We start from the raw sequence: 24,659 nt of genomic DNA, 5'->3' as shown, positions 1-24,659 counted from the left end.
TCAAAATATACGTATAAGTCTGTTAATCATGTTAAATTACCGTTTTAACGGAATGACCACTAAAACTCAACAAAAACATGTTTTATTTTTACAAGAACCAACTTAATTGAAATTTTTTTTATGATGATAAAATTAATACTTTTTAAATTTTATAAGAATCTGACACATATTTCATCCTTAAATTAATTATTTTAGAAGATAAAACCTTAATGGTATTAATATAAAAAGTACAAAAATGACTCATTTTATTCTTTTTCTTTCTCTGCGCTCTGATCATAAATCGTGCCGTGATTTTCCCCATTCTAGAGTGTGTGAGCTCCTTGCTTTAGTTGGCGTCTGCTTCTTCCTTTGTTTGAATGGTAGGGCTGACTCTGTGGATTGTATGTTCTTTTCTTTCCTGATCTGTGATGCTAAGTGTTCGATAAAAATACCGAAACTATAGATCAACTGGTGTGCTAAGCCAATGAATTAAATCACAGTGTGATCTAGTTTGTATGTGTGGAATTGATCTCCCAAGCATTGTGACCATTCTTCTGTTTTTTCCTCTTTCTTTTCCTTGTTGATTTGCTTAGAATATTGGATTGTACTTCTTTCTCTGAGATTTCTCTGTTGGAAGGTTGTGTTCTTGTTTAAACGTTTTCGCATCTGTATTTGATATTTGGAAGCATTCTGTGCCAGATTTATAAACATGCTTCTGTTTAATTTTTCGGAAATAGGAAGTATTTGAGGCTGTAGCGATTCTTTCATTGCTTGATGTTTGGTGGTAGGCTAAGTTGCTAATAGTCGAATAAATCTAGAATATTGTGCTGAGAAAAATAGCAGTTTCGGAGAAAAAAAATAGTTTTGAAAATAAAAAACTGATTTTGGGTTCAAAAATATGGTTTGAATCTTGAATTAGTTTTAAAACCAGTTTCTAAACCAGTTTTGAGGTTTAGAACTGGTTTATGGTTCAATATTGATTCGGAATCAAACTGGTTTTGGAAACTAGTTTCAAACTGTTTCATGTAAACTTCAAAGACCAAACTGGTTTTGTAGAAAAATGCAGTTTGGTTTTTAAAAACCAAACTGTTCTAATGGTTTGATTTGGTTTTGGTTTGGTTCTCCCAAAACTCCAAACCATACCTAGTAGGCACCAGCCAACTATTACTCTATTAGGAGAGTGTACGTTAGGGGAAATAAGCAGGGGGCAGATTAGATTACAATAACTAATTCCCTGAAATAATTGTAATGAAATAACTAACTGCATTAGTTAGTTACAGGGGTATCAGATGTATAAAAGAGGGAAGAAGGCCTATGAAGCACCAACACGGACACTAAACAGGACATGGACACGGACACGTAAACGGACACGGACACGACACGTAAACATCTGTAATGTCCAAAATATAGAACGTAATACGGGTGTCGTGTCAATATCGGACACTGACACACAGACGCATGTCGGACACCGGACACAGCAAGGGACTGGAGTGTCCGTGCTTCATAGAAGAAGACTGTGTAAAGGATCCTTTTCAGATAATTCATTGGAGAGTTCAGGTCTCTTGAATACCCCAGACATTTTTCTACAAGAAAACTCAATTCTCTCTGAAGTCTGATATCGGATTCATCACTTTCAACATGCATGACATCACTCTCATCTCACATTTTTCAAAACTATATAACATTGAGGTTAGAGTCGTTTATCTTGGTGTTTCAAAATCAATTTTCACAAGAAAATCACAAGTTTTTTCAAAAGTGAATTTATGCTCCACCGCCTCAAAATGACGGGTATTTAAATTTTCTTCACATAGTTTAAAACAAAAACAAGAAACTAGTATTTGTTAGAGAATAATTTATTAAAAATGTTCTTATTCTCTTTTTTAATTTAAAAAATATATTATTAAGTTTTTCAAAACTATATTATTGAGTCTTTCAATTATAATAGATGTTTTAATATCTCATAAAAAATAGAGAACATTAGTCAACATTTTTTTTCAATACTAAAGTATCAATCATTTTTTAATAAATAAATATTAATTTATTAGTTTTATTAGAAATATTAATAGGAAGAATTTGAACTCACGATTTTTTTCTCTCCCATTCTCTTTTGGCCCTTAAGGAGTTAAGTTTCCCTTGTCAACCATCAAACCAACCAATGGTCCATAGTTTTAAAATCTCCCAAAATAACAATCAATTTGAGAGAGAGTAATATGGAACATAGTTTCAAAATCCAGTCCAATTAGACGAACTAAGAATTGATGGCATGAACGGTTTAAGTATCTTGTTGGATAAGTTATGTCATTGATCTATATTGACCTAATTAACTAGTATAATTGAATTAATGACACAATTTGGTTGAATTGGTTACAGAAATATTATTTTTTAACAATATATATATATATATATATATATATATATATATATAATTTAATGAAAAATAGAAAAAATGGTTCATCTAAGAATTAAACTAAGGACCTAAAACTTGTTTATTGAATCAACTTAATTACCTTTATTAAATTTATGACAATTAATACATATATATTTATTTTACATTACTTCATGTAATTCATGTTCAACTATTGGTCTATTATTTCAACTAATCATTCATCTACCTAATGTCTCGATTGGATCGACAACCGGTTCAATTTTTAAAACATTCATATAAATGTTTCCGAGTTATATTTGGTGGTTCAATTTTATTAACAAGTATAATATTTCATAATATCATTTCTGTAATTTATATTGGGGTATGTTCGGGATCTTAACTTTGTAATCCAGAAATTATATATGATATACAACGCTTTATTCTTTCTTGCCTGAAAGAAAATATGTTTCGTCCTTTCCATGCTTCTTTAGGAAGATAATGTACCTAAGAAACTGCAGAAAAGGACATGTATAATGATTTAATTATGTATTTCATTTTAGGTTTATTTCCTTCCTTCTACCATTAAAAGAAAAAGAAAAAAAGTAATATAACCTCCCAAAAGTGCTAATGTGCTACCTCAAATAGTTAGTGCCTATAAAAATGAGTCCTTTTCTTCAGATGTTAGCTAGGGGAATTTATATAAAGTCCAGCTAGAAGTACTATATATTCTGGGGATAAGATATCTTCATGAGATGGTGGCCTCTGATTCTATAGGGCATATAGTAATCCCCAACTTGTTGGTCGATCACAAGTATAAGGTAAAGGGTTTAGCTTCATTTGATTGAGGTCTCAAGTCATCCTCATAACTAATTTCACTTCATAACTTGATCCCTTCCATATATAATGTACAAGGTTACAAACATAATTTGAAGCTTATAAATCTCAAGTTTGGTCCAAAACTTCAAAGAATACACAACACTCAGTGTCGAAACAATCACATGAATGAAGCTACAAATTAATTAGCCATTTGTAGCCTATATACTAATTTGTATTGATTTTGTCCACTATATTTTTCTTAAACATGATTAGTGGACAAACAAATTTCTATCATAACAAATTTTAAAATTACCTCAAGCACCATGATTGATGAACAAATAAACTGGACCTTAAAGGAAAGCACATAAAATTCATCCGATAACAATAAAAAGAAGTGTGTCCCTAGTAGGACCTTATAGTAAATAATCCTAATCTGCCTTCTTTCTCGAAATTACGGCATCATAAACACTCAAATTGATCCCCCCCCAGGTGGTTCTGCATCATTGAATCATAGATAATGTTCCCAATTGGAATAACATCAATAATCTCGATCAGAATAAAAATAACCTTTATCGTTGACCCAAAACAGTGCCCTCACTACCGCACTTTCCACTGTGAAGTTCTCCTCTCGTAACTGGCACGACAACTCAAAAAATCTCCCATCTCTTAGTGCATGCAACCACCAGCTAGACCCCATCTTCACCGTTAAATCCATACCACAAAATCTCAACCCTAACTTCTTAGCAATTTCAACATTTTGACTATACCTAAAAGAACACCAAGTCGTTCCTTTAGATAACCCTAATCTACTTCCTCCAAATTCACCAATAATTGGAGTTAAAGTAAACTCTTCAGTCATGCCACTAACTTTGACCGAACCTAGTTGTGACACATAGTGTATTTTTTATTGGAAAATATTAATTGTTAGTTTATATAAGATCATATATAGTCTTTATTGAAAACAGACTTGCTCAAGTTGAGAATGACTACTATGAGTAGTAAAATTTTATCTCTAAATTAATATTAATATTCAACTGTATATACCTAAAACTCATACTCTAAACTATTGCTTAAGTGAAAATAATCTCATGTCGATTGATCCACACATTTTGTATTAGATCCACACATTTTGTATTAGATATTTTAAGAGAATCCAAACAATTAATCATATAGTACATATTTAACAAAAAAAAAAAAAGATTTAGTCTTAGTTTTGTTAGGAGACAAACTAATGAAGTTGTACATTCATCAATTAGCAAGGGTGACTACATCTATACTTAGTCTCCATATTTTTTTATCTTTATAAAATTCTAAATATTTAATTTTAATCTCTGGTCTTTATTTTATTGTTTTTCCATTCTATAATTAATGATAGATCTTGACAAAACATTTTACTATAATTCTTCAATATAAATCACATGTAGTTTCTATTGGAGACACACTTGCTCAGGTCAACTATGATCTCTATGAACAGTAAAACTCATCCTCTTAATATTTCAGGAAGTTGCATGCCTAATATTCAAACTCAAAACCAATTGTCAAGTGGGAATAATTTCTTGTCAATTGATTTACACACTTAGTAATAAATATTTTAAGAGATTCCAATAATTAAATGAATTACTCAAAATTATTTATATACATATTTAATAAAAGAAATTTTAGTCTTAGTTTTGTTAAGCAACAAGCAAATAAAGTTTCTCATTCATTGGCAAGGTAGCTACATCTATGCCATATATTTTTTATTAGATTTCAAATTGTATCTATACGTTAATTATAAATAAAATGCCATAAGTGTGTTTTTACGTATATATATATATATATATATATATGACTCGATTTGGCATAGGTCTACTACTATGCTCCCAACAACTAAATTTATTTTCTTTCCAAACTATGTGTGTAGTGAAGACTTCGTTGAAAAAATAAAAATTGCTTGAATAATTTTCATATTATGAAAGAATTAGTGCATGTTTGAATTAAAGTTTAAGTTAAACTGACTTTGTAAAAGTATCATAAGTCTTGCTTCTCTAAAATTAAGTTTGCAAATAAAATTTTACTCTCAATTATACTTTAAAGGATAACTAAATATAACTCCAAATTTATTTTACTCTCAAATATACTTTTAAATTATCCTAGCTGAAATCCTAACATAGCCTTAGTCAGTATACCTTAGTACACTAAAAAATGAAAAAGAATAAAAAATTGAAGTGATAGATTGAATCCCATGGATGCAGAGCGCCACCAACATGGGAGTTGTTATTACCCCCAACAACATTAAAAAAAATTTAAAGATACCCTTCTGAACTTTGTACAGCAGACACACACTTTGGCTGCATTAATGGGGTGTAAAAAATATTGTGCAATAAAAGTTTGATTCCATTGTATAATGCATAAATCACACTTTCATTTTATATTTTTTTGGCATCCCCAGCAGAAGTGTCTTTCGACTCTCATCTCTGGGATTACAAAAAATTACACAATGAAATCGCAATTCCATTATACAATTGGGAGTGCAAAAAAATATACAACAAAAATACAATTTTGTTGTATATTGTGCAATAGAATCATATTTTCACTGAACATTTTTTCTTGCTCCCATAGTACAACAAAAATTACAACATAACATAATCGTGATTTTGTTGTGAGGCAAATTCTATAAATACAACAGAATTATGATTTTGTTGAGTTGCTGGAGAATCAAAAAACAAAAACAGAATCATTATTCCATTGTGTTCGATGCACAAGGGAGAACTTTGTGAGACAAGAGAAAGAGAAAGAGGGAAGAAAGAAAGGATTGTGGGAAAGGGTTGGTGCCAATAAGGATATTATGGTCTCTGCAATGTACTGGTAAGGCCCAATAGCAAATTTGGAGGGATGAATATGAACTTCCCACGGACATAGAAGCCCAGCACATTTCCATCACGACCCTGGAATCCGGCTCATAATGCCGTATACTCGTTCTTCGTTTCATTCTCTCTCCTCCAACAAGTGAGAGAGAGAGAGAGAGTATCTTGTTGAAGCAGACTGCGTCAAGTCTTCCCTTTTGCCTTTTGTTTTTCTTTTCGTAATTCCCAATTCACAAAATCTACGTTCCAATCCAAATAAACAAAAAAACCCACAATTTTTTCAGTTTCTTGATTTCTTCTTCCTTCTCTTTCAGATTCCATTCCAAAGAGCTTTCTTTTATATTATTATTATTTTCCAGTTTTTCCATCCATTTTCCCACTTCCGCGCCACCCACTGATTTTCCCTGAAAAGGGTTTCTTCCGATTTCTCTTACCATATTCTTTCTGTTTTCTTTTCTCCCTCCCACGTTTTTTTTCTCCAATTTTCTCTTATTAAAAAATAATCAAAGGTGTGTGTTTGAGGGTGTTGCAGCTCGATCACAATGAGAACACACGCGTTACTGGCACTTTTGTTCTTGTTTCTGATTATGTTTGATGTTTCTGACGCTTCCTTTGTTCTGAAACTCCGAAAGTTGATTGGTCCTGATCCAAATGATACTAAAACAAAGGTTAGTTGCTCTCTAATGCTTCCTTGCTTTGAATTATAGCTTCCATGTGTTTGAAATTTTTATTCTTTCTTACGTGGATGAATAAAGTTTTCGCCTTTAGGATCCAAACCATGTTGGTGAAACAAACAAGGACAATGGGAGTGGTCCTATTTCTTCCCCAGTTCCACAGCCACAACCACAACCTTTGCCCAAAGTGATGAAGAATACAAATGATGATATAAAAAAGGACAATGATTCAGCTCCTCCAGTGAGTATACCTCCTCCACCGAAAAATGATGATGGTGGTGACACGGGTATGCATAAAGGGAAGGACAAAACTGAGGGCATGAAGTTTTCACATCATAGCACCACTGAGACTTGTGACGGGTTCAAGAAGTGCACCGACGATGATGGGGGCATGGTTGCTTGCATTTCGAAAATTGGTACTCACTGTTCATTGCTTTTGATTATTCATTAAGTCGCATCAATCAATGGTTTGTTTGTTGTGTGTGTGTGTGTGTGACTGTGTGTTTAATGTTTTGGTGCAAGTTTTATTGGTTGTTGTTTGTGTTTGTGTTCATAGTAGGAGGGCATTTGCTCTGCTTACGTACACATATCTAGGGGAGAAGTTGTTTCTTTGACAAATGTTTGCTTAGTTCAGGATGACTATAGTAAAGTGCTTAGACTTTGGATGGTATGGAATTCTAGTTAGATGCTATTTACCGAATTAGTAATGTCTAGATAACTTAATGTTCCGGTTTAGAATGTACAGCTAGAAGAAAATTAAGTGTTGTTGAAAAGTGAATGCTGTCACTTAAGTTACATAACCAAATTGTAATACTATGGAATGTAGATTGAAAGATAACCCTTGGACAAATGTTTTGGTTAACTGGTTAAGAAATCTTGGATTATTGAATATGCAACAGTGTGAATGTTGCTGGCAGGGATGTTTATTTGATTTCAAAGTTCTTGATTCTATACTCTTCTGCCCACACTATTTTTACCTTTTGTACAAGAAAATGGAAAACAGGAAGAAAATGGAAATAAAGCTCATCCTCTGGTTCTGCCATTTATTGGATAATTGTCAGAAAAAGAACATCTTTGATTCAAAGAACACGAGTGCAGCTAAAAAAAATTCTTTAATTTAACTTGGTTACAAATTTATCACTTATTCGTAAATTATTGCCTTTCCTATCAGGGTAAGGCTATTGCTGTTATTAGTTTTAAGTTTCCATTTAATTCCTATCTTTGGGAAATTCAATATTAATTTAGATTCTTAAAAAATGTTTGACAATTTTAAAGTTAGTTTCATAAATCAATGTAAAATGGAATCTGTTCTTAAATCTATATATTCTTAGTTTGTCTAATAGAATTTGATTCTGAACTAGCTTAACAACAAATTTTTTTAAAGTATAATTTGGTGGTCGTTTTTTTGATAAAGAAAGAAAGGGAAACAGAATTAAGGAAATTTTTATTTTGAATAAAACTATTTTCATTTGAACTACTTTTGGCATACAATCTAACAGTATGATGTGAGATTAACAACTAGTTTTTCATAATCGAAATAATTGCAAAACACAATATTTTATAATAGGTCCATTTGTTCCTAGTTATTCATATTTTATAGTCTCTCCAACCCCTCCCCCCTAGCCTTTGGTAATCCGGATTGCTCGCAGTCCAGTGAACCAATTGTTAGTTGTAACAATTTCAATTATGCTCTCTGTAAGTAATTTTAGAAAAATTACAAAAAAATGGTATGTCTTTGGTAGTTGCATTTTGAGAACAATTAACCACTGGTAAGAGAGTGACCACTGCTTAATTAATCAAGTGAGTTCTGTGCAGTGCAACTAATCTGTTCCTCATCTATTTTTACATTGTTGTTCTTCTACTGCTACACAGAATGAGTTTTGTCAAATAGTGGCTATCATGATGCCATGGCAATATGGCATGGTGGTTTTTCGACAAGACAGACATGGTGGATTTTTCTGGCATGTCTATGCTGGCTGCCATCCTCATGGGGCCACAGACCCAGAAAATAGTTGTGGCAGAGAAAGCCCAATAAAAATAGAAATGGTTCACTATAGCCCGACCTTAACATTTGTATGGGTAATATTTATACCTTTGGCCCATAAGTTTGAGCAAAACCGTAATGAACAAAAGTCTATGTTGAGGAGACCAGCATCCATCTCTTTTCTTTTTCAGCACACCTCCATCTCTGTTTTCTTCTTTCCAAACCATCTCTGCTGGCAAAGACTTCACATATGGTGACCTGCAGTTTCCAGTGATCTTGCCTTCCCTATTCTCAATCTCTCTCGCAACCCCATTTCGCTTCCCTTGTCCTTTTCTCTTCCATTTTCCAGTTATCTTCTCTGGAAACCCACCATTTTTTTTTCTTTTCCATCTCTAGTTTCTTTTTCCCTATTGATTCTTCCCTCCATCTTTTTTCTATTACTCTTTTTTTGGGATCTAGTGCTCTGCATTTATTTCGCCTTCTCCCCTCCATTTTTTATGATACTATTATTTTTTGGCTTTAGTACCATGTTTTTTTATGTATTTATGTGATGAGGACACGATTCACGTCATTATGTATTATATTTTTAATTTTTTATTATATCCACCATGCTTCCACTATAACCTTTATGGCATTTTTTTTTGGATTGCCACCATCTGTCATTAACAACATTGAACAAAATTCATTGTCAGGCTATTTTTGAGAATTTTGGGTGTGTCTTGAGTTCTTGGACCATTTTCTTATGACTAGTTTTGGTAAAAGTGGAAAAATCCTGTTAGGATCCAATTGCAAGGTATGGAACTTGAGCCCACATTGGAAGTATGGGATTCTAGTGTGGGGTTTATAAGGCCTTGAACTCTCCAACTACAACAAGTGTTTGTGGTTTGGTTTTCTCAAGGTTCTTACCAATCAGTATTTGGTATTAGAGCCTTCAACCATGTCTCTCAGTTGCAAATGAGTGAGGTAGCTGGTGACGCTGGCATTGTAGTGTTCATTTGGGACTAGTCAAAGAGCTAGTGCATAGCTAGCCTGTGTGGGCGTCAAGGCTGTGGAGCATGGAGGGATGTTAGAATCCAATTGCAAGGTATGGGACTTGAGTCCCACATTGGAAGTATGGAATTCTGGTGTGGGATTTACATGGCATTGGGCTCTTTAACTACAACAACTAGCTTTTGTGGTGTAGTTCTCCCAAGCTTCTTATCAAAGCCAAATGTTTGCTGCAATGGGCATTATTTGTTACACTTTGGTGCATTTTTGTATAGTGTTATGGCCTTGTTTGTTTACTGTTTTCAAAATTGATTTTCTGTTTTCTGAAATTTGTTTGTCCCCTTAGCACATTTGAAAGTTTGTTTCCTGAACACTTGAATAGAGCACTTCAAGAAAACAAAAAGAAGAGGATGAGAAAACATCTCCCAGTTGTTTGTTTTTTGGTTTTTAAACCACTTCTTTAGTTGTTTTAGAAAACTATTTTCAAAACTTGATAGATTTTGGATTAGAAATTGATTGGTGAGTAATGTGGAATTATTTTAGAAAACAATTTTAGAACAAAAAAGCAAGAAAGGAATCAAGAAGACCCTAATTCTCTTATTTTCTTAGCATCTTTCTTTGGTAAGCAGCTGCATTTGGACAAGATTAGGTGTTTGGTTTCCACTGTGTGTAAAGAACCTGGCCTTTCTAAGGGGGTGCCTTTTACCAAAATGCTGAGGGATTGGGTAGCTTTTCTACATTGACAACTTTTGGTCCTTTCTGTTTTTCTCTTTAAATTTTTTTGTGGAGTATTTATTATCTTCCAGTGTATTCTCCTTCCTTTTGTGTTGATAAATATATTTTATGAAAGGTGGTTCTTTGTTGCTAAACTAGAGATCATTTGTTTAAGGTTTAAATATGTTTTCAGTCCTTCCAAATATAGTGAATTTTGGTTTTAGTCCTTCAAATTTTATTTTTTTTATGTTTTTGGTTATCATAGATTTTTAATTTTTTTAAATGGTCTTTATTACTATTTAGTGATGAAGTGGCATGCATCTAGACATGCCATGTCAAAATGGTTGTTGACATGACAATTCTAGATGCACAAGCATAACACAGCATCATTAAATAGTAATAAGGACTAAAATCAATTTTCACTCTATTTATAGGGACTAAACATATTTAATCCTTTGTTTAATTTCTGACCAATAATTCTGTCTAACTGGTGGAGCTAGTTCATGAACTGGGATCAATCCTCTGCTTAAAGAGACTGGATCGGTGGATTACTATAATCCTGTTCACTTTCATTTAAGAAATGATTGCTTACTAGACGCAGATTAAAGTTCTATATTGGATTATTGGTAAGTTTTAGTTCATACTGTTAAACCAGTCAGTCTGATCCAGCTTGCTTTCAGAACTTTGACTGTTAGTTGTGTGTGGATTTTAGTCCTTGATCAACTTGTGAATAAACAATGCAAGCAATAGTGCTTCATGTGCCTCTCTATTGTAGATGCCGTTTATTGATAGGAGATTCATTCAGTCCCCTTTGTTTTTATGAGGGTACTGGTACAGTGTTAACAATTGGAGAAATATTAATTGATCGTTTATTGTTAAGGTGTACTGAAACATATTTCTTGTATTGAAACTATAGGTCAATCATTTCTACTAATGTAGTATTGTTTTCACGAAAGTCAGCATTATGAACTTATTTTATTCATAATCCTTGTACAAACAACCAGATCATAAATACCTAGTTGTTCTTCTTCACAATGGAGGAGATGGCATCATCAAAGTGAAGCTTCGTACTGATTTTGATAATAACCTTGGAGTTGTAGATGTTGACAAAAGTAAAACAGAAAAGGTATCATTTATCTTAAGCTGACCTTTTTTTCCCCATTAATTGATGCTTTTATTTATGTATCAAGGTACTATTTAATTCTTCATACCCCTTCTGCTTCAAACTGTAGCAAAAGCCCGGGATGCACTGCTCCATAGCCACTGTCTTAACTCATTGTTTATGTTGTGAGACACAGAACTTAACTCAGCATTATTTTGGACAAACAAAATGTCATATGTTAAAAAATACCAGTGAATACTTGCAAAGAATTTTGGATAAATAATAGACTGCTATTGAATCAATTGTATCATTTTCAGGACCCACTGGGCTATGAAATTTTATAATCTTATACTTCATTTGGATGTATAGAACAGAAGGAAATGTGACAGTTATAAATTATGAAGTAGAATGGAAAGGACACTAATCCTCCACTTATGTTGATAGAATCAAATCAAGATTCTTGTAACATAGAAGAGAAGGAAAAGATAATTTATATTTTTGTTTTCATAATTTTAAAACTTCTCTTATTGTTAGCAGGACAATCTGAACGTTCATTACATCTCATACAAATTTCTCTGCATTTTCTCTATTTTAATCAAAGGGATATAGACTGAAAGTGTTGTGTTCCTTAGGAACACATCATTCCATTTGTTTTCCTTCTTTCCACTACTATTATCCATTACAATAAGGGGTTGGCTGTTACTTTATTTTCCATTTCAGTTCATTTTTTTCAACTCACCCAAACTAACAATACTCTTGAAACATTGAAATTATATGAAATCTGATTATAATGTTTGTTTATATCTACTTACCATAAGAAATGAATTCTTTGACAAACTTTGCCATAAGTTAATTTGTGCAATTTATATATCCAGTCAATTGTTACTCCACCTCCTGCTCTGTTACACTACCATCACTACGGGTAGGTGGAGATAAATAATATTGAGGTGAAACTTTGTACCTTTTTTGTGGGACCCATACTGTTTACACTCTATTTTAATTAAAAAAATTCTCTTTTATTTCCATCTTCTCTATTTCCATCATCTAAACCAAACACACCCTACATGGCTCACACTTCTTGCTCCTCCTTGCGCCTCTGGTATGGAAGAACATGGTGATCTTTCATGTAAAAATCACTTATCTCCTGTTGTTTTTGTACATGCTGTCTCAAAATCATCTGTTCAAGCTTGTGGTCCTGTTACTCATGTATATTATTGTTTTAGGTGTTCAGTTTCACAAGTTTCATGAGAATTAAATTGATGACCTAAATTTCTGCTGCACTCGATTACATTTTGTATCTACAGTTACCTTACTGCTTTTGCACTCTTGTTTTCAGGTCAACATCACACGAAGTAGCAGTGAAAGTACCCAACTGACTTTAAATGCTGGAAAAGGGGATTGTGTGCTTCACATGGTTTCAAATATACCTGAAGAGAATTTCATTCTGCGTCTTCCTTCTTATGACAAAATTTTAACACCAGTAAATGGTGCCTATTTCCTCATATTGATGGTACTAGTCTTTGGAGGGACATGGGCTTGCTGTGCATGCAGGAAGAAACATCGCAATGAGGTTCCATATCAAGAGCTTGAAATGGCACTGCCCGAGTCTGCTTCAGCTACCAATGTGGAATCCGCCGAAGGTTGGGATCAGGACTGGGACGATGATTGGGACGTCAATGTGGCAGTGAAGTCACCGGCAGCACTTGCAGGAAGCATCTCTGCGAATGGCCTTACTTCTAGATCTTCAAACAAAGATGGATGGGAGAATAACTGGGATGATTAGGGTTATCAGGAGGCAAAGGATAAGGGAGATGATAGGATTAACCAAAAAGTGGAAAAGGAAAGAAAGGGGAAGCATCAGAGTTGGGGAAGATTAAGAGCAAGGGATGTGAGAAATGTGGCTGTGCTGGGGCCTAATTTTGATGCATGTCCATGCAAGGGACTGCAAAAAAGAAAAGAGGAAGTGTAATAGTTTTAACACATTGGAATTTTTTATTTTTTTTGTATTGAACGTGTAATAGTGAATGCCCTGGCCCAAACGGGAAACTAAAGAAACTGTAAATGAAATATAGGAGGTAAAGTATATTTTGGCTTTATCAAATTTATATACACACTATTCCAGTGATCACAGAAATGAAAACTTTTGTTATTGTTTTTGGCTACTTTGAGGCTAGTTTTTCTTCAAAGAGGTGGTTGGGGTGACTTGGTGAGATATGTTGGGAGTTCACTTTTAGTGCACTGTTTCTATATATGGCTTTACTTTTAGGAAACGGCTCCATCTAATGTGTACCTTGGAAGTGAGGGTATTTGTTGTATGCATGCACTTTCATGTATAGCCATTGGTTTGGTGTAAAGAAGTCATCAATGGCAGGCTTGAAATACGGGGGACTTGGAGAATAGGTTTTATGAAATGAGAAGTCTAATCATTTTTAGACATTTCAATAATCTTGTAATACCATAAACCATATATCATATTCATTTATTCTTAATTATTTGTGACAAAATTTGTCATATTTATACATATAGTTAACTATATGTGACCATCAATAACCTCATGACATTAGATTCATTTATTTAAGCTTATTTTTTTTTTATAATTTTTAATAAAATAAGCAGTTTTTTTGTGTGTCTAAATTATTTATTAAAAACATTTTTTCCTTTTTAGGAAGCAAATCTTATTTTCTTTTTAAAAAATATTTTTATTTTATTTTAATAATCACATGTGAGACAGTTAATCATAAATAAACATTTTATGACAATATTAACCACATATCAATATAATTGTTTTTTTAATAACACATGGGACAAAATTAACCATATTTATATATAATTGACGAGTCTGGGTGTGCGTTGATTTTTTCCACGAATATTAGACTGCTCAAATTTCAAAAGTAAATGAATTATTTTATTTATTTATAAGAATAGCTACTACTGTTAAACCACCTTACACGTTATTGTTTGTATAGCATGCCGGGAGGGGGGGGGGGGGGGGGTGTTTTCCCTTTAAAAACATTTTACTCTATTGTTGAAGGTGGGTATAACTAATGATTATATGATTATTTAAAATAGTCATAACTTTTCTTTTAAGAAACTCAATTTAGTTATTTTTCTTTCTCTCACAAATACACTCTCCTACAAGGTATATATAATGTTTAACGAAATATTCTATTTTTTCTTTAAAAAAAAGAAAATATTCTATTTTAATTTACAATTAGGTGTATGTGTTGGGAGCACCTGAAAAATAGTAAAGAAATTTAAAGAAAAAAAAAATAGTAGTTCTTTGAGAGTCCTTTCAATATTTCAAATGTGAATGTGTTACAGTAATTTGTGAGTAATATTCTATTTTTTTGTGTGTATATAATGATGACAATGAAGATCAAATCTAAATCTTCATGTATCTACTCCAATCTCCAACTATTAGGTCTTAGTAGATTAATGATTGATTTAATAGATAAATTAATGTATGTGTTTGAAATTATATTTTGATTATAATAAGGTAGGGGAAAAGTGTTCAACCTCTTAAACTTTAGTTTTTTTGTTACTAATATATTATAGATGTCTTGAACTCTAATTTGTCTTAATTAATTGTTAGACTGTACACCTTTTATAATTAGCCTCTTCTGTTAACATGCAGTTAACTTACTAACAGATAAGTGAGTCCAATTATATATTTACCTTAAATTTCAGCAACTTTGGTCTGTCAAGAGATATCATTGGGTCTTTGTTTTAGCAGACTCTCACGCTCGACTTATTTCGATTGTTTTCTCTTTTTTAGGAACTTTCTAAATTTAGATCATTTCGTGTTTTCATGTCTGCAAAATGAATTTTAAAATAAAATGAGTGAGACTAAGGTAAATAAATTGTTGAAATCATTTTCCTATTACAAAAAAAAAAGGATTAATCAGGATAAAATAAAAATTTAAGGTATTTTGGTTTTAAACCCTTCATACTTGAGTTGAAGGATTAGTTTGAAAGAAAAAAAAAGGAGTTGGGTGCGTTTTTTCTTAGTAAGAAATAATTTATTTTGGTCTTAAACTATTGGTATTCAAAAGCCCCTTCAAACCTTGACTAATTTGAGTCAAATTAGTTGGGCTGACTTAAGGAGGGAAAACTCTTTCAATACCTATTTTTATTTCATACACAAAACTTAAATACCATCCTTCAGAGACGAGTTTCAGTGGTTGGGGACAAGGGTGTTCTTGGCCTTTTTTTTTTTAAAGCAAATTCATATAAAGAATTTAATTTTTTACATAAAAATAGGTGGTTTGAAATAAGATGTACCACTAAGCACAACACGCGAATTAACTAACGTGAGATTATTTTAGTTTAACCAAAAATATCAAATTCAAGTCTTATATACTTAATTGTGTTAAATACATAGAAGAAGAATTTTATCGTCCATAATAATTTTATCCATGTTAAACATGATTTGTCTTTTCATGAAAGATAACTGTCTTTTAAGGACAAAAAAAATATTTAGAAAAGGGAACAGACCATGCTTTGAAAAAACAATACTTCATGAAAGAAAGTTAGTGGGTCTACTCTTGAGATTTTTTCTCATCCATTAAATATTAGGGGCATAATAAATCATTTGAAAGCTTAAGCTTACGCATATATGATATATGACACATCACACTCTGGGACTCTTTTTCCTCTCATCTACGCGTGCGCGGGAAAAAGTCATTGACAGTCACTAATTATGATGGTACCATACAGTAATCTGCTATGGATTTTGTTTAAATTTTGTTGCACAAGTTCCGCTTCCCCATCATCTTGCCCTGTACGTGCTCATTGAGTCCATGGAGTGTGTGTCATTGTGTCTCCACAAAGTAAACCAAAAGGTGGAGTGCATGGAAGGGAACATGGTACCAAAACTTATTTTATTGGACCTCTTTGATTACCAAGCTATTTCAAACTTCTTCATCAAACTTCATGTTAATTATTGGCTTATTCTATTGCTCAACTATCAAGTTTGAGTTTGAGTCTATATTAAATATTCAAAATGAGAGTTATATCACTCATAATAAATGAACAAGATTATCTTCTGTAAATGATCTTTCTGATCATTAAAAAAATGTTTATCATTTCTTTCTTATACCCTTTTTTTTTGTTACATTTCTTTCCTACAAACTTATTAATAATACAAAGAAAAACAGTTTTGTATAAATTAAGCGGCATTAAGTAATTAATTTAGACTTTAGATACATTACCACATCCACTTTTATGCATCAAGTATGTTAGACAAAAATGATCTAAACAAAGTCTCACACCAACTGGCAACTGAATTAGTTAACAATTTTTCGCTTAAAGTAAAAGAACACTACATTGTTATCCTACAACAGCATGTAGGTTACTTGTAGATATCAAACTATTCAATTTTTTTAACTACATATACCTTTTTCTAGGTCTAAATTGTAAATGACCATTATATAACATTTTCTCACTAAATATTTGATCTAATTACATATTTAGACTTCATTCATTTGTAGAAAAAGAGAACAGAAAAGAGAAAAAATAAACAGTAAAATGAGATAGAACTCACATTTGTATACTCTACTTTAATTTAAATTTTTTTTCTTTTTTTCATTTCTTTTCACTCTATCAAACGGTACTTAAGGTTGAAATTCAAAATTATTAAGGAGTTATTCAATTGATTTGGTTGTTAAAAAAAAGGAGAATAAAGGAATGTGCTAAAGAGAAAGTCAGTTAATTTACACCTTGATCGATGTATCCAACAATAGTTATGATAATGATCTGCAGAGTCATCTGTATATTCCTTTTGTATACTGTTTTACATGTAGACATAATCATCTGTGTACATGGTAGTAACGTGAACGTAAATCAATAAGCTACATCAAACATTATTTTTTATTATTCTTCATTCAATTAGACCGCAACAGAAACAGTTCACAAGTTGGAACGTGGTATGATTGCCATGCACTGCCACCAAATGTTGCCATTTGAAAAAGCTTGTTAGTTGGTGGTGCTTTTAAGGACATCTTGTGATGCACTTTGATGATGTCGAACAAGCCCTGTTTGATAAGGTTGTGTGTGGCAGTCCTACAACTATTTATTTATTTAAGCTATGGCAATATTTTTACTTCACATCCAAGCTTTAATTATTAAATTTACTTGCACAAACTGGGATAGATGCCAATAGGGTAAGTAAACAATTACTATCTTCAAGTGCTTGAGTTCTTCACTCCCCTTGTTGAGAAAACGTTCTGCTAAAGAGAAACATTAGTCTTGAGTTTAAAAGTGACAATAAATTAAGCAAGTGAGTGCTTTTTTCCTTTATTTTTTCTTCGGTGCATTATTTGTGGTTGCGGCTCATGTATTGGGCTAATTATTCTTTGAGGGCTTAGCTATGTCTCCTTTTCTTTTAGTTTATTCTAAATTCCAAATTCTAAATTTCAAGTTGGGTGTCATACGGAAAGAGTAAAAGCAAAAGCTGGTTGTACAATGTTTTACAACCAAAAAAGACAAATGTTGGCAACCGGATTTTGACATTGTTTAAAACACTTCATTATTATTTTGTAAAATCTCGTATTGCATCTATTAGTAAAAAAAAAATTATTCAACGGATTAGTATGCAATTTTATTTAATGATAAGAGGGTATTAAGTATTAAGACGACTATCTTTATTAGTACTGTAATTTTGTCTAACAAAATTAAATCATTAATGTAAATACTATAATTCTATATATATACACTATACTGACATTTAATGTATTCATAATAAATTTCAATTTTCTATACCAACAAATTTGTCTATTTATATGATATACTATATACAGTAGTAATATAGTATTTTGTTCTACAAATACTTTAACTTTAATAAAATATTACACTAACAAATGACTAATCCAATACCAAAGTATTGATAAATGATACTTTTTAGTGATTTTTTTAATTTAACCTTATTTTAATATCTTCTCCACTGTCTTTTGCCTTACAACACAATTTTATACAGAATCAGTGTAAAATATAAACACCAGATTATATTATTACTACCTATAAGAACAAAAAAGAAAAATTATTCTCATACATTACAATACTTTTAATACTTTTAATTTGAAATTATAAGGTTAATTTGATAGTAAAAAAAATAAGACAAGAAGAAAATGATGATGGATTCAATTTCTCTCACTAATAAAAAAACTAACAATTAATAATTAATATTTATTGGTAAAAAAATACTTTTAATTTGATTCAAACACTATATTATTAGTATAACAGATTTAACACAAAAATGAAAACAATTATGAGTAAAGACTATTTTTAAAAAAATTTGTTTTTGTGTATATGCAAAATTAAATCAAAGATTGGCATGTAGACAAAAAATGATTAACGTCTTCCATAGTCTAGTCTCTCTGAACCAAACTTTGGATAATTTATCTCCATTTGTCTATCACGTGTTCCATATGTCAAGTCTGTAAAGTGCAACAGATTTTGCCCTCTGAACTAAAGACCGTGTATTTTGTATGAACCATCCTTTCACAGTCATAAAAAGTTCAATGTCATTTAGCAGTGTACCATATTAGGTGGGGTACTTAATTCCACCTACCAACATGAGAAACGCACAACTTGTCCCAGCATGAGGAAACCATAAATTTGCAACGACTAAAAATCATAAAATGCAATTCATTCTCGAAGGGAAATGTATGGTTAAGAGATATATGATAATCATATGATATATATCCTTGTATCAGCCGTCACAACTGGTGAAGAAAAATCCAATAATACATTAAGAGAAGAACAAAATTTAAGAGACCAAAAAAAAAAAACAGGTAGAAAATTTCAACATCTTAACAAACAAAAGTTGGGAAGAAATTGACTGAATAATACTAATATTCTTTGCATGTATAGCTGCTTTTTTAACCGGATTGTACTTCACCAGGTACTGCAATATGTGTTGTTTTCTCAAAGACTGCAACAAACAAAACTCATTCTAATTCCTCTTGTCCTTCTGAAGGGCATTGGATTAACTCTAATATGTTGACTACCTCAGCCATTTCTGGACGGTTTGATGGCACTTGTGATGCACAAATCAACCCCAATTTTATCACAGGAATTGCTTCCTCTGCTGCAAAGTTACCAAGGAGCCTTCCATCAACACATTGCTCCACCTTGCCTTCTTCCAATGCACCCCTCACCATGTCACAAAGAACCACCACATCATCCTCCATGTACTCCACAGGCCTTTTTCCTGTCACGATCTCCAGCACCAGGATCCCGAAACCATATACGTCACATTTCTCAGTTATCTTGACTGTACGGCAAGCAAACTCGGGTGCCATGTATCCGAGTGCACTTTGAACTTTGCTGCTCAAAACACAATGGTCTAGCATTGGCAAGAGTTTCACCAAGCCAAAGTCTCCGACCTTTGGCTCACCAGAACAATCAATCAGCACGTTGGTTGATTTAAGATTGTAGTGGATTATGTTCATTTGGTGCAAATGGGCCAACCCTTTTGCCATGCCAAGAATGATCTTGAACCTTTGTGGCCAAGAGAAGACATTTTTGCTGCTATCATCATGTAGAACTTTATGCAAACTCCCACTGGATAGGTACTCATAAATAAGGAGCTGCAAGGATGAAGTCCAATAATAACCTTCAAGTGCCACGAGATTCGGGTGCTTGACATTCCCAAGTTTTTTAATTTCTCTATCAAAGTCTTCTTGGGACTTGATCAAACTGGAGACTGTGAGCTTCTTGATTGCAACCGCATGCCCATCACGAAGGAAAGTTCGATAAACAACTCCAAATCCACCACGGCCTATTTCACTTTCTTTATTGAGAAGATTATGAGCTCCATCAGCAAAGTCTGCATCACCAGAAAACATGACAAGCTTGCCATAGTTTGGATCATTTGCCGGTGAGCAGCTATAGTCCTCACCACCAGAAAATGCAAAAGGAGCAGCTGAATGTTCCATTGAGGAACGAACGTGGATATTTAGGACAGTAACAGCCACAACACCAATGGCAATAAAAGCAGCTGCTCCAATAGCAATAAGAGCGGAGATACTTAGTATGATCTTATGCCGATGGTTCTGCGAGGAAATGCTGGAGTTGGAACCAGAAGAATTGGGGTTTAGGACAATAGGTTTGGGATGAACAGATGGACAGGAGTGGTTGACGACAGAACCACACAACAACGGGTTACCGGAGACAGATGAGGAGGAGATGGTGTTGAAGAAGCCTCCGACAGGTAGTTCACCTTCAAGGTGGTTGTAGGATACATTAAATGAGAAAAGATGGGAAAGATTTGTTAACTCCTTTGGTAAACTTCCAGAGAGTTCATTCCATGACAAATCTACATACTGAAGATTGGTGAGGTTTGCAATGGCTGCTGGGATTGAACCAGTAAGCTTGTTGTGAGAAAGTATCCTGTAAAATCCAATTGAAAAGCACAAACAGATAACAATTAGACAAAACATTGTACACATTTTTAACTTACTAGAAATGTCAAATTTTCTCAATTATATTTAACAGAAGCACACACACAATAAAGGCCTTTTCAATTTGTAAACACAAATCAATCAGATTAAGTAATAAAAAATAAAGCATGAGAGTTGTGCAACTTTGGTATTAGAGAACTTACAAAAATGTTAGAGATGAGCACTTGTCAATTTGGGCTGGAATTCTCCCACCCAAGAAGTTCTTTTGCAGCCTTAGCTCACTGAGTGAAGTTGCCCCTTCTATTTCAGAAGGAATGCTTCCATTAAGCTTGTTGTCACTTAGGTCAACAATGTACAAAGACTTAAGGTCTCCTATACCCACAGGAATAGAACCAGAGATATTGTTGGTGGAAATATTAAAGACTTGGAGGCTACTAAGTCCCCTAATGCCAGATGGAAGCACGCCAGAAAATGCATTGGATGACAAATCCAAAACCTCAAGACCATGATAAGATGCAGGTGTGGGCTTGAGTGAAGGATAATTGCCCTTGCTGAAGCCATTCCCAGAAAGAGAGATACTTTGCACACCCATCCTAAAAATCCATGAAGGAACATAGCCTGCCAAGTGATTGTGACTGATGTCAAGAGCCAAAAGCCTAGTGCAGTTCATCATGGAATCAGGCAAGTTTCCTGTCAACTGATTCCTGGACAAATTCAATCTATGCAAAGAGTCAAGATTCCCTAATGACTTTGGAATCCAACCAGAGAATCCATTGGCAGAAAGATCCAACACCTCTAGATTCTTCAATTCTCCAATCCATTCAGGAATGCCTCCAGTGAATGAATTTCCCTGCAGACTAAGTGATGTGCATGAAGTGAGTCTTTGCAATGACTGAGGCAGCTCCCCAGAGAGAAAATTACCACTCAAGTCAAGTGATTTCAGAAGAATGCACCCTCCAATGTCCCCAGGAAGCCTTCCACTGAACCGGTTCCTCTGAAGACTCAACTCCCTGATATCATACAAATTCTGAATCCCTTCAGGAATCTCTCCCTCAAGCAAGTTATCTGACAGATCAAGTGACTGCAGCCCCCTTAAAAACCACACCCCATTAGGCAATTCCCCATGGAGCTGATTAGAGGAGAAGTTAACACTTGCCAAATTGGAGCATGAGCTCAAGGACTCGGGAATCTTACCAGTGAGATTGTTCTTGGCAAATGAAACTGTTCTTAGAGAACCACATTGTTGGAAAAACCCTTCTGCGATCTCCCCAGAGAGGTTGTTGTCACTCAAGTCCACAACCTGTAAACTCCCAAGGAGGTGAAGATCAGGGTTTATAGGCCCAGTGAAGTTGTTCCTTGAAAGTGAGAGAATTTGAAGGGATTGCAACCTCAACAAGCCCCTATCAACATGCCCAGAAAGAGAGAAACCATCAAGAACAAGACCAGTGACCCTATTAGATGAAGGATCACACTTCACACCTTCCCAGTTGCAAGGGCTGTTATCATCCTCATTCCAAGAAGAGAGTTTCCTTTTGGGGTCATCCAAACCAGCCTTGAACACAATCAACCCCAACACATCATCATTGAAACCAGGGTCCACAGAAAACACCAACATAACCGGTGCAAGGAGGATCAGAAACAACACACACATGCTGAATTGCATCCTATTTTATATTGATTGATCTTATGAGGAGAAGTGTTCAAATTTCAACAAAATTCTACCCCTTAATAAGAACAACACTGTTATCATTTGGTTGCATATAGGGTAGGAAAGTTTGGTAGGTCCTAACTAAGAACAACATATGCACCACCAAACCTCACAAACAGAAGGGGAAGTTTCTTCTTAACTGGAGGCACAGTAGCTCAGAAAAGGACACGGAATGGAAACAGAAGTTGCAAGTATGCAAATCTCAGTGAATATAAACAAAAAGGAAGGAGTAGAAACTAGAAAGAAACAAAAGGGGTAAAAGGAAAAAATAAATAAATAAAGGATTAGACAAAAGCCATGTGAGGATCAAAAAAGAGAAAAACAAAACTTCAGGAAATTCCCTTTTGGCTTTTCTTCTTCTTTTTTTTTCCTGTTCAGAATTTCAAAATCACTCCATCCAAGAACAACACTCACACACAGAAGAATGAATACTGAGAGAGTAGGAATGTGTTCTCAGTTATGAAATTTGATGGGCAGGTAGGTAAGAAAACAAAGGGTAGGGGGAAAAATGATTTTTTGAAGAGGGTATGGAGTGAAATTTGAAAAGAAGGTAAATTTGATATTGATTCCCAGGGAAAACGGCGAAAGGGACGCAAGGGCTATAATAAAGAATGCCTCGAGGGAAGAGAAGCCATTAATGGAAGAGGGAGAGAGACAGAGAGAGAATGAGAATTGGGTTGAACCGTTGAAGACTGAAGAGTGGAAAGTGCGGGAGAGAGAAAAGCATAAATAATTAGTGTTTGTGTTGTGAAGTGTGGTTAGTTCTATTCTATAAGTCTTCTATGCCTTCTGGGTAGTGTCAGAGAGAGTAAAGTGAAGCATTTAAAGCTTCTAATGTCAAAGACAGAGAAAAAGAGTGTTTTAATGTGCCATGTGTTTGCAGCAGAGAAGTTTTATACTTTTATTTACGGTACTACTTAGTTGTTGTATTATTGTTTTTTATTACTATTATTTAATGTTTATCTGTGACTGTGATTGTAACAATGAAATGGTAATCAGTGTTCCAGTGAAAATTTTAAAACAGAAATATTTTTATTAGGAATAAAAATTATGTATTTTTTATATTTTTTACATTTTCTTATAATTTCTATAATAGATTTTTTTCAGTTTTTTAACCCATACACCAATAATTGTAATAATAGTACAGTATTAAAAATACCATGGAAATAAAAATAATGCATAGTTGAGATAATAAATACTACTATATTTGTCCAGGGATCTAACTGATTAAACAGATGCGTGAATAATTATTATAAGTTCTCATATTATATTCGATATTCTTACTAAATAAAAAAAATTACTACTATATTTAAATAATTCATAATATACAAAATTTCTTTGTCAGATAGTCCTTAGTTTAGGATAAGCTGGACATCGTTGGAGTGGTCAAATGTTATCAGGTGACCTTTTGGTAACAAATTTGGCCTTTTGTTCAGCTTAAGGTAATTTTATAAAAAAAATATTAATTTGATGTGATTAACCTTTTTAATTTTTTTCAAAATAGTAACGGTTTGGAAATTTAAGAGTTAATTCGTATTCTTTTTCAGCTTTATTCTTATTTAAAATAAAAATAACTAATGTTGTATTAATAACAATTGATTTTTATAAAATTAGTAGATAATTAATTAATAACAATTGAACTTTTGGTTATTATATTCTCTAAATTATCCTCTTGATATTATTTGTTGAAATGTGATCTATTCGTGCACTGCTTATACGTTACAAGGCGGAGATTATCATATGAGAAAAAGATTATACATGTATTATATAAAAAGTTTTATATTATGGTTTGATCATAATTTATTATATATAAAAAATTTATTAATTTTTAAAATTATTATTTTAAAATAATTTAAATAATAATTAATAATTATATAATATTGTGAAACTATTTTATATTATAAGTGTATAAATATTAAACTGTTATTTTATTAATTTGCAAAATATCATGCACCGCTTGACTACCGATAATCTTATTCTTATGTAGTTTTCATGTTTATTTGCAATTTAGTTTTTTTTTTCTACATTAGTTTTTCTTTTTAAAACGTAGTAGCATTACATTCTTTTTCTTTTTAAAACTATT

General features: G+C 33.0%; 2 protein-coding genes across 2 annotated transcripts; one reads left to right on the top strand and one right to left on the bottom strand.

Moving 5' to 3' along the window:
- The first annotated feature begins 5,953 nt into the window (after nucleotides 1-5,953).
- On the top strand, nucleotides 5,954-13,629 carry LOC114396688. Its single transcript, XM_028358788.1, has 4 exons — nucleotides 5,954-6,674; nucleotides 6,775-7,096; nucleotides 11,370-11,491; nucleotides 12,804-13,629. The coding sequence occupies exons 1-4, from the start codon at nucleotides 6,549-6,551 to the stop codon at nucleotides 13,248-13,250; spliced, it is 1,017 nt and encodes a 338-aa protein (XP_028214589.1). The 5' UTR covers nucleotides 5,954-6,548; the 3' UTR covers nucleotides 13,251-13,629.
- A 5,506-nt stretch (nucleotides 13,630-19,135) lies between these two features.
- On the bottom strand, nucleotides 19,136-23,476 carry LOC114397651 (leucine-rich repeat receptor-like protein kinase PXC2). The gene is made up of 2 exons (XM_028359797.1): nucleotides 21,072-23,476; nucleotides 19,136-20,857 (listed from the first exon to the last, which is right to left on the bottom strand). Exons 1-2 carry the CDS (start codon nucleotides 22,529-22,531, stop codon nucleotides 19,414-19,416), a joined length of 2,904 nt encoding a protein of 967 aa, XP_028215598.1. The 5' UTR covers nucleotides 22,532-23,476; the 3' UTR covers nucleotides 19,136-19,413.
- Nucleotides 23,477-24,659: the final 1,183 nt, after the last annotated feature.

Source organism: Glycine soja, chromosome 18 (genome assembly GCF_004193775.1).
Source record: "Glycine soja cultivar W05 chromosome 18, ASM419377v2, whole genome shotgun sequence".
NCBI classification, from domain to species: domain Eukaryota; kingdom Viridiplantae; phylum Streptophyta; class Magnoliopsida; order Fabales; family Fabaceae; genus Glycine; species Glycine soja.
The sequence above is the reverse complement of the archived record's forward strand: the minus strand, read 5'-3'. Positions and strand labels throughout refer to the sequence as shown.

Excerpts from the sequence above, each read along its gene's own strand:
- LOC114396688 (XM_028358788.1), top strand. The coding sequence starts at position 6,549 with ATGAGAACACACGCGTTACTGGCACTTTTGTTCTTGTTTCTGATTATG. Across the intron at positions 6,675-6,774 it reads CAAATGATACTAAAACAAAG|GATCCAAACCATGTTGGTGA; the intron begins GTTAGTTGCTCT and ends TTTCGCCTTTAG. Across the intron at positions 7,097-11,369 it reads TGCTTGCATTTCGAAAATTG|ATCATAAATACCTAGTTGTT; the intron begins GTACTCACTGTT and ends ACAAACAACCAG.
- LOC114397651 (XM_028359797.1), bottom strand. The coding sequence starts at position 22,531 with ATGCAATTCAGCATGTGTGTGTTGTTTCTGATCCTCCTTGCACCGGTT. Across the intron at positions 20,858-21,071 it reads TGCTCATCTCTAACATTTTT|GATACTTTCTCACAACAAGC; the intron begins GTAAGTTCTCTA and ends TGGATTTTACAG.